General features: G+C 44.7%; 1 protein-coding gene across 1 annotated transcript in view; it reads right to left on the bottom strand.

Moving 5' to 3' along the window:
- Positions 1-15,810, bottom strand: part of LRIG1 (leucine-rich repeats and immunoglobulin-like domains 1) — a 54,477-nt gene that overhangs the window by 36,582 nt on the left and 2,085 nt on the right. Inside the window, exon 2 of the mRNA XM_009581059.1 lies at positions 12,811-12,885. Within this exon, the coding sequence (XP_009579354.1) occupies positions 12,811-12,885 (75 nt within the window). The remainder of the gene's footprint in view (positions 1-12,810; positions 12,886-15,810) is intronic.

Genomic DNA, 15,810 nt, shown 5'->3' with positions numbered 1-15,810 from the left:
GAACGGCGGGGAGACCACCCAGCCACAAAAACAAAAAAACAACACCCACACCAAAAAACAACAAACCACCCCACCAAACAAAAAACACCCTCTAAAAAAAGCCCTTGTATAATTTTTATAGGTATCCTACCTTTTCCTTAAAGGTTTACATGCTCTGCCTGAGTCTGTATGCATCCTCCCTCCCCCTAGCACTCCTTCAGAAGAAAGCCTCTCTAAGATGCAGCAAACAAAATCTGTGACCATTTTACACTGTTTTCATTTAAAACTGTCGTACATAAGTGTAAAGCAAGAACAGGCTGAGGGAACTAGTCCAACTATATCAAACTATGGCAGAAAGTCTAAAGACATTTCCCCATCTGCCATACATCAGCTTCAAAACTGATATATTTCAGGGGGTTTTCATTCATCAGGTTATGTTCTTGCCTTGTGTTGGTGGGTTAGGATGGACAAGCATGAACCAGGGGGGGTCAAGAAAAAGTGGGGTTTTTTTGGTGGGTTTTGGGGGGGGTGTTGGGGGATGTTTTGGGGGTTTTTTTTAGGGGAGAAAAAGAAATGCAACCTTTCATGGTGAAGTGACTGCATTTCTTTTCCAGGTCATGGACATTTGGAGTCAAAAAGCAGTCTGGGAGATGGGATTTGCTCATTCACCCCTTTGGACCTGGGAGCAGCAGCCACCTGCAAGTCAAATCAGTGACACTGTAAAGGGCTGGGTTATGAACTCCTTATTCCCACAAGCAAACTATTACTCACACAAATAGTTCCACTGCAGTCAACAGGACTATTCATGTGAGACCAGTGTGACTCAAGGACTATGTTTTCACTATCTATCAAGGGCTACTCTGTGGCCACCCACAAGACCAAACTCATCTGCCTCTCACATTGATGGACTGCAACCGTTGACCCTGGTGCAGTCCAAGCATGGCCTCAGAGCATCCTTGGCCCCTGAACATGGGCAGATGTTATCCTCCTGCCAGGCACGCTCTTTCATGAGGCAGCCACATGGATAAGAGTTAGGCAGAGATCAAGCACACTCTTTAGAAGCTGGCTTTCAGAGCAGCTGGACAGAACCAAGGGCCTGGATTTGATGAACATTCATTAAGGGCTTTGGTTGGGTTCAGTATGAACTGCATGAAGGAAAGCCTTTCTTCTAATGTAACCAAAAACGCCACATCCAGTGAGATACGTATTCTCTTAGATGACCTTACACTGTGTGTTAGATCCACTGAGGTAAGTAATGTAATTTTTAAAAGCTCTCTCCCTCACTTTGATCTGCATTTACTCTCACTAGACTTTTTTTGACTTGCCACCATATGATTTTGGATATTTTTTGCAATACACAACTTCCTAAGCCTTTGGCATTCGATCCCATTAGCTGAGTAAAATGTGTGGGACAGGCAGGATTAGAAGTTAGTCATCTTTAAAACAGAGGCTGTCTTATCTCCTCAGCAGATTGCACAACCTGTTATGACATCAAAGTAAATTAAGATTCCTGACGACAAGACAGTCTGTTATAGGCACAGTCCCCCCATCAGCAATAGGGTGGTTCCAAAAGGACCAGAGTTTCTGCTCTCTTCTGGTCACACTGGATGTTTCATGAAGATTGTACTCCACAGAGGCTTTTTACTTGATGTATTCACAAAGGGCACAGATCCATTAAAAAGACTGTGCAAAGCATCTTTCATTGTCTGACACAGCCTCTCTGTAAGGAGCTTTCCTGAACTTTTATGAACTCAATACCAGAGCACAACCTTGCCTCCCTGTGTGCAGCTCCACCTCAAAACATCTCAGCAATTACCTTCAGAATTGCTGTGTGCATCCCTCAATGGGATGATGCACCTGCTAGGGTTGGGGCCAGGGATCTTCAGCCCAACTTGTAATGCAGTTTGGCCGGTTCTCTGGCACAAGGAAGGGAAAGCATCTCTAAGTCACTGAGCATAATCAATGCTGGTTTTGAAACAGCCCACTTGTGAACACTCATAGCTGTGCTAGTCTTTCACCCCCTTCTCCTCCAGCTCTCAGTTGAAACCACTGCTCGTCACCCTCCATCTTCTCACATTCCCTGACCTCAGTCTGGAACAAGCACTGAGAAAGGCTGCAAAGGAGAGGAGAAGCCCTGCTGAGTGCTGAACTCTGCTAAGGAGGAGGAAAATTGTCCTGTGGGAATAGAAGGAAGAGAGTCATATAAGGTAAATGGCAGGTTTTATACAAGAATGCAGGAAACCACATGGCTCTGCACCGGCTGTCTGAATGGGGTTGTGGGGCTCAGCAGAGCCTCTCTGAAGGAAGGGCTGCATCAGTGTTTGAAAGGGGTCATTCAGTTGCTGGCAGATAACAGTCAGGTCCCTGTTTCTATGTTCTACATCTTATGCCTTTGGTCTGCGACTCTCTTGCTCTGCCATTGGCTTTTTCTCTTCCACTTTTACCTTGAGGGCTTTCTTCTGCTGCTGATACATGCCAGCCAAACTCAATTTTCTATCACAAATTAAATGCATAAGCCAGTCCTTGAAGCAAAGAAAGAGCCTGGCTTCACCCCCACTGGTTTGCTGCTCCGATGAGTTCCTGATCTCCACGGTCCCACACTTGCACAGCACCCAGCACAAAGGAGCCATTCCATATCAGGGCTGGTGCCCAGCCCGGCCACATCCTTATCACTGGCCTCAAAAATGAGTCAGGTTTGTGACGAGGAGGAACAGACACTAAGAATCAGATCCAGCCCAGATGACAATTTAACTAGCCCAGAGCAGAGGCTGGAGCAGCTACCCTATCCCATTCCCAAGCAGAGACAACAGCCTCTTTTCATTTTCATCGCAGGCAAGTTTTGTGCTTCTAATCAACACGGGCAGCATTTTCATTTGAAAGCCAATAGGGTCCAGGATCACAGGGCGTGTAGGCACTTTTATCCTTAAATCCTGATGCTGATTTTAGTTTCTCTTTGTGTAATAAATGATCAAAGTAAAGAAGATCCACCACAGCCTAGTGAGTGCATGTGTTTTGTGGGTGGCTTTGTTTTGCTTTTGTCTCTCCGCAGGAGTGAGGAGGGGAAAATACACAAGTGGAGAAGCAATTTAAGTGCAAACCAAATGTAATGACTCTGCCCATGATGCTGGGACATTAATCCAAACTCTAATTACAAGCAGACTTCTTGATAGCATGCACTGTTTGTGCCTGAAAGCCATGATGTGACACAGGGGCTTTTCCCACCTTTGACAGGAGCACAATGAAAACAGGTGGATTTAACTACACAAGAGCTCTGTGACCCCGATGCTAAGGCAGGTAAATAAAGGACAACACACAAATATGTCTAGTCTCCAGACCAAACTCTCTAAGTCTCATGGAACTTGCAGCAGAAGTTGCTAAAAGACTTGTCACTTGAAGAAAGCAGCAGTTGGAGAAACATGTTTTTGACTGGCCAGTCAAACTCCTGTTAACACTTTAGAGATGTAGATAGTCTGGCTGGTTAGTCTGTTCCAACATGACATACACTTGTGCTCTGTTGAAAGGGCTTATCTGTCTTGTCAGCAAGATCGCCAGAACAGGGATAGCCTCTGGGCAGACTTCACTGTGAACTCTGGTCGGCTGAGACTGTTCAGCCTACAAGAAGGAATAGCTCCTATGTGGAAAAGCAGTAGTCAAGTTAGCAAAGAAAACAGCTCTTCTTAACAAGTCTAGGCACCCTGTTATTAATAAAGCATGTCAAGTAGGAAGGATGGCTTCAGGAAACTGCAGAACAAAGTGTCAAAAGATCCAGGGAACAGAAAATTTGAGCTCTGAAGTAAAACTGCTATTGCGCTAAAGTAAAATACACTCTGTTCAAGCTTCCCTAGAGCAGATCTTGTAAAATCAGTGGTAAGCATTTACCACCACTTAACCAATAAATTCTTCAAACTTCTTTAATAAGACCATTTACTTTCTCAGTTCCTCTTATTTTGAAAAAGACAACAGCTGTCTCAAGAACATAATATGGAGGGGAAAAGAAGTCTTCAATAAGACCACCAAAAGGTGTTCCTTTTCCAGGGCACCTGAAAAATTACAGGAAGTCCAACCCCTTTCCCCAATTCTTTATGCTAATCCATTCAGCAATTGCTTCCACGCAGCCTGTGATCTGCAGTATATGGACTGGACAGCAGAAGATATTTTAAGTCTAAAAAACAATGAGCCATTTATAGATTCTTTCTTTTGCCATCAACTCTTAACTCTTCCCCTCTCCCCAACTTATTTTTCTCTGCTCAGATCTGACCACTAAACCAGTTGTCTTTTCACTCGTATGCCCCTGCACTCCTGTTTCATTTTCCAGCTGCATTTGCTATTTTCCCTGATGTGCAATTGAACATTAAATGGTTTGATAGGCAGAACATGTACTCACCCAACCACTTATTCCCAATCAATATTCACGTGGAATTCCTGTTAACAAGCAACACTTATGCACACACTTGGAAGGGAGGGTAGCCTCTTAAGCGATCGCTTCATCTAAAGGTATGACTGATCACTTTCTCATCTACCTTAACCAGCAATCAGATTTTCCACCCTGCATACCCCCAGCAGGGCTGTTTTTGCAGGAGTAAGATCATAACTTTTGACGTGATCTCTATTGTTCATCTCTGCAATTAATCGGGGAATTTAACATGGGTTAAAAATAACAGAAAACCCAGCACATAGGCAGCTTTTATTCAGTTAAAAATTAGCTTTCTAGAGATTTTTTTTGCTAATCTTTTCCAATCTAGACATGGAAGATCACATTTTAGTGAACACTGTTTACACTAGTGTTTCTTTACCCTGAATTACACACTATTCCTAATGGTGCCAGGGGAAGCAATGATGGAAGTGCTAAGCATCGTACGGAGCAGAAGGTAAATGGCAAAACTGATGTTTTACTCACTGGGCTTTGAACAACATGGGCAGGATTCATTTTTTAACACCTCTGCTGAAACAGTTTTAGCTTTGTTATAGGCAGAGGAACCAAAAGACACTGTGTGTTCTCAAGCCTTCCCAGATGCTTGAAGGTAAACAAAATAGAGAGATTTTGAAAGTGCTTTACGGCACCACACTTTAAAAGAAAAAAAAAAACCAAACAATTCTACCCCCACCCCTGTTCTTACTCCTCGCTAAGCATCACCGGTCTACCAACCAGGATAAACTGAAGACTGATAATGAGGACTAACCGGGCAATCTCAGTAGAGAGGAAAGCACAGAAACAGTAACACATACTGATAGTTTCCTGATTTTGTGCAATTTTGTTACAAAACTGAATCAGCCAAGCTTTCAGAGAACAAAACGGGTAGAGAATTCTACCCAGAAGTTATTTAACTTGCTTTTATTGCAGCTGCAACTCTGCTTTTACTCACCCCTGAGCAAACTAAATTGCCATTACTAGCACTTTTTCGGCAGGAAACTCCAATATGCTAAAAAAAAAACTTTCAACTCAGCAAGTTATTTATGTTTGAAATCTGCTCAGCCTGTGAAGACTAACAAAGGAATTGCTTTTGTAGACATGTGCTTTATTTGCCATATGCCATTAAATGAGACAGACAATCTACCACAGATATTAATAGTAGCAAGTTTGGGCTATTCTAAGGCTCAAATATGAGGCTATTTTTCATATTGACCTTAACAAAAGATCATGGTCACAAATGACCCTAACAACTAATCTAGGCTTGATCTGCAGAGGGACAGAACTGGGAAACCATCTTGTGCATTGTACACGACATGCACCTGCCCTGGGACAACCACCAGAAGATGCTTTACATTAATGAGTTACATCTGCCCTGGGGCAATACCTGCTCTTCAGCTCAGAGAAAGCAGGCCTACCCAAACAGGAATTTACTTGGTCTTGGGGTGTAATGAATGTGTGGGACACGCACAAAAAAGATACTGTTCCAGTATTCCAACTCCTAATCTGGTGCTCCGTCCCACAAGACCACTTGTGTCCTCTCCTTCCTTGAGAACAAATACTAACCTAGCATGGCCTGCTAAGCAGCACACAGATATCAGAGCAGACCTAGCCCAGCTCAAAGCAATCCTCTACTCACAGAAAAAGCTGCCACGACTGCAGAAAACAGTTACCCTCACTAGTAAATACATAATAAAGTAGCCTCAAGGGTTAACTGGTATTCCATGAGCTGCCACCAACTTTCACTATCTTTTTCCTCTGGCCAATTTTTACACTGCTCTATACGTGCCCAGAATGCTTTCTGATGCTATTCTGTTGAGTCTGAGGACTATGCGCTTTACTGCTGTTGCTTTTCTTGAAGAAATGATTACTCATTTCCCTGGAATAGCCTCAGATCCTTTGCCATTTCCATGTGCTCACATTATATCTGAAAGCTCGAAGAGGACATGCAAATGATTAGAACAGTTCCAACAGCCCAAAAGAGAAGTCAAAACAGCGTCTCTTCTGGTGCTTGGGAGCACATGATTAATGAGAATTTCCTCCACTGGGAAAGGCTCTTGCAGTCTTTGGCCTCAAAAGCTAGCAGACTTTACGCACCAGGGCCTTACTATGAACTCTGAGCAAAACAAACAGGAGGTAGGTTTCAGAATACCTTATGCCTGTACATTGCTTGCATACTGAACAGCCTGACTGCCAGCTTTCTTTCTATTCACCTTTCCACATCAATATATTCACATTCAAAAACAGGAGCTGAGTAGTGTAGCCTGTAGCATGGACCAAATCCTCAGAAAGCAACTCTCTCTCCAGCCACTGAGGGGAATTGCCTGAGTAAACACTGGAGAATTGGTCCCTGTAGACATTACACCACGTAAGAACTGATGCAAGCAGGGGCTGGCGGTGAATTTGCTCCCACTGATAGATCTCCACCTGCATATACCATTTTGCCTTACTTACCCGAGAAAGTTTTCTTTGTGCAGTAATTATGCAGCATGGCAGGCGGTGCGGTTTTCTGAGCTGCCCAAGACACGTCCTGCACACAAGCAGAGCCTGCTGACTTCAACTGGACCTGCACACGGCTGCATCTGAGTCATCTGGGTTTTGTGCTTATGAGTACAAAACCGCTTGCTGTGACCCAGATGGAATTAACAGAGTGTTCTCCTTATTTCTAATTGTTAGATCATCCTTTTTTAACTCCAGCAAAGATGACTTGCAGACTAAGTCTCTTGGGGGTCAAGGCAGTTGTTTTGTTTGTACAGCAATTAGCACAGCAAGATCCCAGGCCACAAATGGCCTCCAAGGCTACATCTATACTATCGTGTTAGCTCAAACCTCAATTCTTCATTTAAGCCCAAACTTCCCAACTATCAACACCACCTACACAGAGGTTTATACTCTGGCCTAGTCAGGAACATGAAGTGAGCTCACACCTCATGTAGACACCAGCTCAGACTTGAGCTGTGCTCTATGAACACCACAGATGCAGCGTTTTGAGCTCTTTCCTCTAAGAGGGGTCACCCAGAGAGGCTGCCATGGGCAGGAACTGAAGCTGCAGTTCTGGTACTCAGCCGAGTCTTCACCATCTTAACTTGAAAAGCAAAGATGAACTGGAGTCACACATCTCAACACCACCACCTCAGCTCCTGGGAAAAGCTTGTGGAAATGAAGGCGTATTTGCTAGATCACACTCGGATCAGCAGAGTACAGTGACTGCTAGCATTGTTTCAGCTAACATAGCAAAACACGTTTGTCTTGGGTGAAAGCAAAACAGGAGCTCAAAGAATCTAATGGACCACACGGGTCTTTGGAAAGAGGCTCTGCAAACCCCATTTGACAACACTAGGGAAGCAGTGCAAACAGCACTAAAATAACAGTTGCTTTCCCAAGCCTTTACTAAGAAAGCATGAGGCAACAGCTCCAGGAGGAGGATCAATAGTATGATCCCCATTCTGCCACATTAGGGATCTCCAAGACCAGTCAACTCTAATCCAGTACAAAGGTCTAATGAGATACAATGAAAATTAAAGCCAAAGTCAGACAAGAAACAAGGGTCACATTACTAACAATGTGACTAACTTAACCAGAATTATAGTGAAATCCCCAACACTTCAGATGAAAAGCTCTCCAAGAAACCATGCAATTCAAATGGAAACATTACTCCTCATGCAGAAATTACTGGCTGCAGTCTTTGACCTGTCCTACCCCCGATATCCAGACAGAATACCACAGAGTACCCTCCTTTTCACGAGGACCTTGCTGCCCCAATCGGCACCTGAGCTCACCAGTCCTTTCAATCAGACCTAGCATGTTCCCTGCCACTCCCAGTTCCCAATTCTTCACATATTTAGTTTTCAAATTTTACACGATATATTTTGCCTGTAGCACAGTAGATCACTTACCCTTCTTCTGTTAGCCCCCTCTGTTTAATTACAGTTTAATGTGAATTGATCTTTACATTAATGAGCCTGTAAAGAAGATTGATTTTCTTCAAGAGACTTTTATGCTCAGTTTGGCAGCAGACTAGTCCTATTGATTTCACTTTCCCCAGTAAATACGCTGCAGAGTGTCACTGCACCCTCTGTGAATCAGCTAATCCTGTTTCATACTCTTTTGCTCCAAAAATCCCTATTCTGACTTCCTTGTTATCTGTGCTTATTCAGAGCAAAGCATCTCAAAGAGCTTTGACTGTTGCTAACATACAGCTCACTGCCGTGGGTCACTATCCCCTTTGTTCCTAAATGGTTGGGAGCTTAAAAGACTTACAGTGAAAGAAACAAAAGTTATTTTTAAGTGTTTAATCTGTCAACTTCCTTAATTCCTAGCCAGCTAAGGATGTGGCACAGAGTGTGCTCTGTTTACCACGCTTGCTTTGGAGGTCTGGTTAGCAGGCTCTCCACTGAGCTCTACAGCTGTATAACAGCCTGTGCTGGCGTGCCTGCATCCGTGGATGCTGACGGAATCAGGCTGGCCACCTTGGAGCCAGGGCAGAGGACAAGGATTCACCTCCGTTATCCTGTGCGGACATCCCAAAAGCCCTCCAGGATGCATTTACCCACGTGCAGGTAGGTGAAGCGGTGGCAGACAGGCCTCAGACTACGGGGTGAGCTTGCACCTGCACAGGGATTTGTGGGAAGCCCGTGGTAACAGACCAATGCAGAGCCGATCACAGCTCAGGTCTTCCTCTTACCTGGCATCCTAGCAAGGCTAAGAGATCCTCCACACAAGTTAGTGAGGAAGTTGGATATAAACAGACTCAGCTGTGCTGCAAATAAATGGTTTCTTCCGTCCTCCCTTTCCCCACCGGATCAGGTAACAGAGTCTTCTCGAGAGTCTACAGAGTTAACACACTTGCGTAGCAGCAGAACATTGGGAAGGGAAATCCTCAGCCAAGAGCATGTCAGTGAAAACATCCTGCCATCAACTCCCAAATGTCCAAGTCTAGGAACTGCAACTAAATCACAAATGCTGTGGGAATTTCAGGCAAGATTCTCCTCTCAGCTACTCCGATGTAATTTCGGAATGAATCCAGATTCAGTCTCTCCCCCTCCCAGCTGAATTTCCTGGCTTTTGTTTGCGCTAACAGATGTTTGCATTTAATGTCTGTCTTTATTTGGTAACCCGTACATAGATTATTTTTCCCTTCTGTTCTATTAAAAGCCTTATCAAGTCCCTTATGTTTGCTCTTGTTGAGATGAACGACTTTGTTTGCCTTGTATATTGAAAATACTGCCAAACTGATTCTTCAAGGAATAATTAAACTGAACTAAACTTCATGGCAGTATATTAGGGCATAGCATGTTTGATACATATGTTATGCCTGCATCCATCTGCAGCCTGAAACATCCAAAGATTTGCAGAAAGCCTTGAGAATTCTCTCCCCAACAGATTCCCACATGCTTACATATATATAACCAGCCCACGGTCCACATGCACGTGGGGTCAAGCAAGTTTTGGGAGACAGGTACAGGAAGCCCCAAAACAGTGAATGCAAAGTAATCAAGGTCGTTAAAAAACCTTTATGTAAAATCTGAGCTTGGCAGTATGGCAGATTTCTTTCTCCCAGCACCAAAAGGAGATAAAGTCTCTTCCCCAGTTTAGGAAGAGTAGCAGATGAAGTAACTCATTCAAAAGCACTGTTTTGAGTGACAAATATACAACCCTTGCTTTTATAATACATTCACAGCCCTTTGGAAATACTTAACCACATGCAATATACAAAACCTACTTCAGAGGTTTGTGAGGTAAACACACTTCACACATTTCTAAACACTAAAAAAAAGGAAATGTATTTATTTTTCTTTAGCAGTAAGAATACACTGTAACACTATATACTTAAACATAAACCAGTTTTTCAGTACACAGCCTTCATTATGAGTCTTCATCCTGGGTTTGGTTTGGCAGCCTCCCCAATTATTACTTCACAGATTTGAAGGCCAGAAGAAACCAGTATGACCATATAATCCAATTCCTTACATCACAGAAGGCCAAAGAACTTTACCCAACAATTTGCGTATCAAGCCCATTAACCTAGAGTTGAACTAAAGGACCATCTTTTAGGAAGCCATCCAATTGATTTAAAGACTCACAAGAATGGAGAAAGCCTCACTTCCTCAGCAAATCATTCCAATGTGAGTTAGTCAGCAACATCGATTAAAGCAGGTACTTTAAAACATCTTTTAGATTATTTTTACCTCTATAAAAATTAAAAGGAAATGCAGGGGGGGAAAAAGTGGCATTGTCTGAAACAAGCTAAACAAAGAGATCCTTCTTGCAGAGGTATGACAGCAGCATTACAAATCCCACTATCAGGGTTATTTATGTGTAGCAGCTGAGGAAAGCAATACAGATTTCTGGAAAGTGATACTAAGCAGGTCTGTTTAGAATACTGTCCTTTTATCATTTGGCTTTGTACCTTCCCCTTCCTTCTGCACCACTCTGAAATTTCAGAGGAGCTGTAAATCTACTGCCTTCCACCAGTCATTATTCCTCCTTTCCAAATTGCCTATTTCATTTCAAAAAACCAAAGCTCTAGCATTTTGGTCCTTTGCCAACAGCTAAATTAATAGCAAAAATAACAACAGGGGCCTGTGAAACTTGGATCATTTATAGACTTTGTGAGAAAGAAAACCGATTTGGGGGGCCTAAAACTATATCCTGAATGGTAAATTGTATGCAAGCTTTCCACCCATAAATCAGATTTCTGGAGTTTTTTGAATCCCAATGCCTAACACACTGGGTTATGCGGCAGCCTGGTAAGCTCAGTTCAAGTGGCAGGCAGATGGCCTCTCATGTCAGGGGATCGTGCCTTAAACAAGGGACCCTGCTCGGAGAGAGTTACCGCCCTGCTCTGCAGCCAGCAGCCCCCAGATTGTGCATCCAGATTTCACATGTGGTCACGCAAGCAGGGAAAGACTGTGGCAGGAGGCAGAAATCAAACAAGATGGTTTCACACCAACTGCATGTGACACATATGACAGGTCTGATAACTGCTGAGACACAAGCCACCCCTCCACCCAGGAGGTGAAGTGGTTACTTACGCATTTAACAGAGACACTTGCTAGATCCAGCACTGATGATAGCAGAGGAGCACTCTGGCTCTTCATAAGCTCTGCAGGAACATGGTATACCCAAGAACCAGATCAAAGGCACCATATCTCAAACAAAAGCTAAACTCACTTCACGCCAGGAGCGAGATATGGACACAAATTTGAAGCTAAGATCCTTAAACTGAATTAAGACAGTGAGGGAGTTGTTCTGCTTTGCATATTTTAACACTGCCTAATGGAAGAGCAGGAACAGTGCCAATTCATTTCACTCAATTCTGTCCTTGATTTAAGTAATAGGAATGCACTTTTAGTCAACAGATCAAGGTTGTCTCAGAGTAAGTCAGAGCCTTTTAAGCATGAGAGGCCAACCACCTGGTGGTATGGACACGGGCATTTTCCATTACAAGGAGAAGCAAATCCATGGCAAATATGGACACCTGCCTGCAGGTGTACGCTGCAAGGCCATGCACGCTGGAAGCAATCGCTTGAACTGCTCAAGCACTTTGCTGGAGTCTGTATTAGCTATAGCCACTTCCCCTTACCAGGAACTTGGGAGGTATCATGCATACCTCAGCAAAATTCCTTCTCAGTGTGCATTACAAGCAGACACATGCAAAAATAATTTTAGAAATCCACACTCTTAAGGTACTAAGAAGTTTGATATTATAATGTCTTTATTCCCTTCAGCAGAGTCCTCAACTCAAGATCCTCAGTGGCAGATACACAAGGGCTCTCAGGTGTCTGACACATCTGCAGGCACCTAAACTACCAAAGTTAGGAACTTCAGAGCTTCTGCAGATCCAGCCTTACAATCACTCTCTCAAAAGGGGAAATAAAAAAAAAAAACCCAACCCAAAAAACCCCACCAAAAAAACAACAGCCCAAAAAACCCCAGAACACGCCACAGTTGAAAGACACCATAAAAACAGGTCTGGAATGAGTTCCCTGAAAGATTAAGATGTGAATAGTCTCTGGCTTTAAGAGAAAAGAAGAAATGATCAGAACACGGCCAGGGAAAAAAAAAGAACAAAGAAAAGGTAAAATTATATACTCCTTTAATAGCACAAGTATGACATAATGGTTGAAACCCAAAAGGCAGAGGAGAAAAAGAAAAATAATTTTACTCAATATGCAACTAACCTGTGGAGTTTACTGACATAAATTACCACTGAGCATAAGCACAACATTAATTGAGCCCAACCTCGCGCAAATCACACAACTCCAGATGTTTTTTAATTAAGGTGCCAACAAGCCCAATAATGAAATCTGAACAGTCAGCAGAAGCGGGTCTGACACACACAAAACTCTCGGTCAGTAGCAGCTAAACCTACCCCACAAACAGCCCAAAGCCAAAAGCCAAAAGAGGCAGCAGTGACTTACAGGTGGAGGGAGCGGACGCTGGAAGCAGTGGGTCCCAGGGAGGGAATGGCGGTCAGCTCGTTGTTGTTCAGTCGCCTGTAACAAACAGAAATTAATTGCTGAAGCAAGCAGCCTACCGACCAAGCATGTGGGAGCAAGGGACGGCCGCAGTACTTCCTTATCCAACCCCCCTGACTCTCCAGGAACAGCGACATTTTGGCAGAGGCCTCCATCTCCAGGGGGTTTGTCTGGGTCTCTCTGACGGTCCCACCTTATGCTCCCAACCCAACCCTTTAATAAATGAGAGCCACCATAACTGGTCCCACAGTATCTTCTTTATAAAAGCATGGCCTTTTTTCCCCTTCCACCCACTCCCTTAAGCAAAGTCAAGTGCCACCGAGGAACGGACTGTGCCATAGCCCTCCATCGGCCTGCATTTCCACAGTCATCACGGAGCCGAGCCTGAGATAGGAGACTGTTTGCTCCCGCTGCCTCAGGACAATGAGCTTAACTCTCTCCTCAAGCAGCAGCCCCCACTTGCCCCTCCATGCCAGGCCAGGGCACGGAGGCCCAGCAGGGTGCCATGGTGGTGGGGAATGGCAGCCTCAGGCCTCCTCTCCACACCTGGCCAAGCTCTGGAAATCCTGCAAGGGCAGCCCCACGAAGCCAGACACACACACGCATAAAAAACTGGTGCTGGGTGCAGTAATGCCACCAAAAACAGGTGACCTGCTCCAGCCGGCCGGGTGGGGAGCACCATGCAGCCCCCCGGGGCTAATGGCAATTGCAGACAGGGCCCCGCTCCTGGAAACGCTGGTACAAAAATGTCCCCTTCAATGGCCTAATGTTTGAAGTGTTTTTCTGACTGAAAACAGATCCTTGCCATGTGACCGGCTCTTCCTTGGTTTAAAGAGCCCTTGTTTGTATGGTGAATTAGTCAATTAATTACCGTAACAGTCGCTTGTCTGGCTGCTTGAAAATTACCTAATTTCTTAGCCATCTTGCCCGCTCCCCCCCGCCGCCACCGCATGCTGAAGCAATTAAAGCTGAGCCCCTGCCAGGCCGAGCCGGGCAGCACACGGCGGCTCCCCAGCTCCCCAGGCCCCCCAACCACCTCCGATCGGCTATTGCTTGAGGCAGGGCCTCGCTGGGTCTCTCTCCGCTGCCCGCCTGCAAACTGTTCCCCTTCTGCAGATGCTCTGCCAGGGGATCTCGAAAAGATCACAATTCAGGTGCGAGAAGCAGAGCATCCCGTAGCAGGCAGGGGAGCGCGGCGCAGCTGAGGCGTGCCAACCCATAGGCACGAGTTGGGGCAATCCTAAATTATAGCGGGGTTTCTTTTTCTTTCTTTCTTTCCTTTAAAACTATTTTTGGCAGGTGGGAGAGAACAGCGATACATCCATCCCAGAACTTCCTTCTGACTCCTCCGAGAGCAGGCAAGATATTTGATTTCATGAGGAGTTCCAGGCACTGCTGGGATAAAAGCTTTCCTCAGCCTCGGCTCTGCCTCTGACATTATACTCATACCTTAAAATGTAAGGGAAAAAAGCCAGATGCATTGCAATTCAGCAAGGAGCTCCACTTTGCAACTAAAAGCTCACTGTTGCTCATATTATAGCAAGGTCTAGAGCTTTCGAAGGTACAAAGCATGCTGGAAAGAGCATTAAAATGCTTATATTTGTGCCATGTTTTCATTAACATCCAACTGAGCATCTTTCGGAAAGGCATGGGAGAAGACGGCTAATTAGGCCCACCCTCCGCTAGCCTGGGTCAGCTCTGGTTAAGCAGCTCTGACACCGATTGGCATCTAACAACTGGTCAAACCCTCCTCTGACATAAGTGTGATTTTCATGTATCAGCCTCCTGTCAGGTCAGAAGTCAGTCAGAAGTGGTTCTCCCACCTCATTTTCCCTCTTGGCTCATAGGCACCAGTTGCTGACGCAGAGGAGACAGCCAAGCTCGGTATTTGCCTGGGACTTCCCTCTCATCTTCCCCTTCCCCCATGTAAAGGAACAAAAAAAAAAAAAGAAAAAAAAAACCCCAAACAGAACAGCCCAGCTCAACAAATTTAAACTTTCAGTCTCCTTTCTCCTCCTCAGCTCTCCCCTTTGACAACACAAACCTGCTGCCTCTGGATGCTAAGGCAGACGAGGAGAGGGGCCACCCGTATAAAATATTTACGGTCCAGTTGCCAGGCTGGTGTCAAGCTGAAATGGAGCCTGCTCAAAAATAGCACAGCTCTCCAGAGCCTTCAGTGTAAGGCACTTCAGAAAATAAAAGGTGAGTTGTTTGGAGAGGAATTTTAGCAGAGTTACTACTTCTTTGTTACAAATGAGCTTGGAAAACCTGAGAGCCGTGCAACCATCACTTTCATGGATCTCATGATCCATATGACCTGAGGAAACCCCAGAAGGGACCACAGGTCCTACCCCACAGCAGCACCCTCCATCCCATCCCTTGTACCAAGGTATGAGAATGGATGGACCCCAGGGGGTTGTCATCAGAGGGAGCCACCAAAGGGGATGACAGAAAGCATAGGTGTCCTGAAGGAAAGTGATGTCCCACTCCAGCCCCTACCACCTCTGAGGTTCCATCAGCACGAAGCTACTTAGTTCCCAGCATGTGGGATCATAGGGTTTCATGTCACTTTGAACCGCTAAATTTCATCCCACGCAGACTTAAACTTTTAAGGAAAAAAAGCTTCTCGAACAAAAAAAACCTCCACAAACAACTGCCTAAATCCAGGGAAAGGGAAAAGTATAGGTAAATACAGCTATTACTTTATTACAATCTCAGTAAAGCAAAACAGAGCCTCCAAGATAAGCTATGAAGTTTAAATCTTTTGGTTTGCAGACATTTTCTTAAAATCAAGGGAAAACAAAAGGTTTTCAAAATATATCGCACTAATTATTCACATACAGAGACACACACAGAGCTTTGAGCCTCATCTGCAATGCTCAGGAACCACAGGCACCGTGTTTGAAGCATCATGGGAGGTTTCAGGTCTTATCACTGCATCTA

This window comes from Fulmarus glacialis, unplaced genomic scaffold (assembly GCF_000690835.1).
Source record: "Fulmarus glacialis isolate BGI_N327 unplaced genomic scaffold, ASM69083v1 scaffold10197, whole genome shotgun sequence".
Taxonomy (NCBI): domain Eukaryota; kingdom Metazoa; phylum Chordata; class Aves; order Procellariiformes; family Procellariidae; genus Fulmarus; species Fulmarus glacialis.
This window is presented reverse-complemented; position numbering and strand designations above follow the sequence as displayed.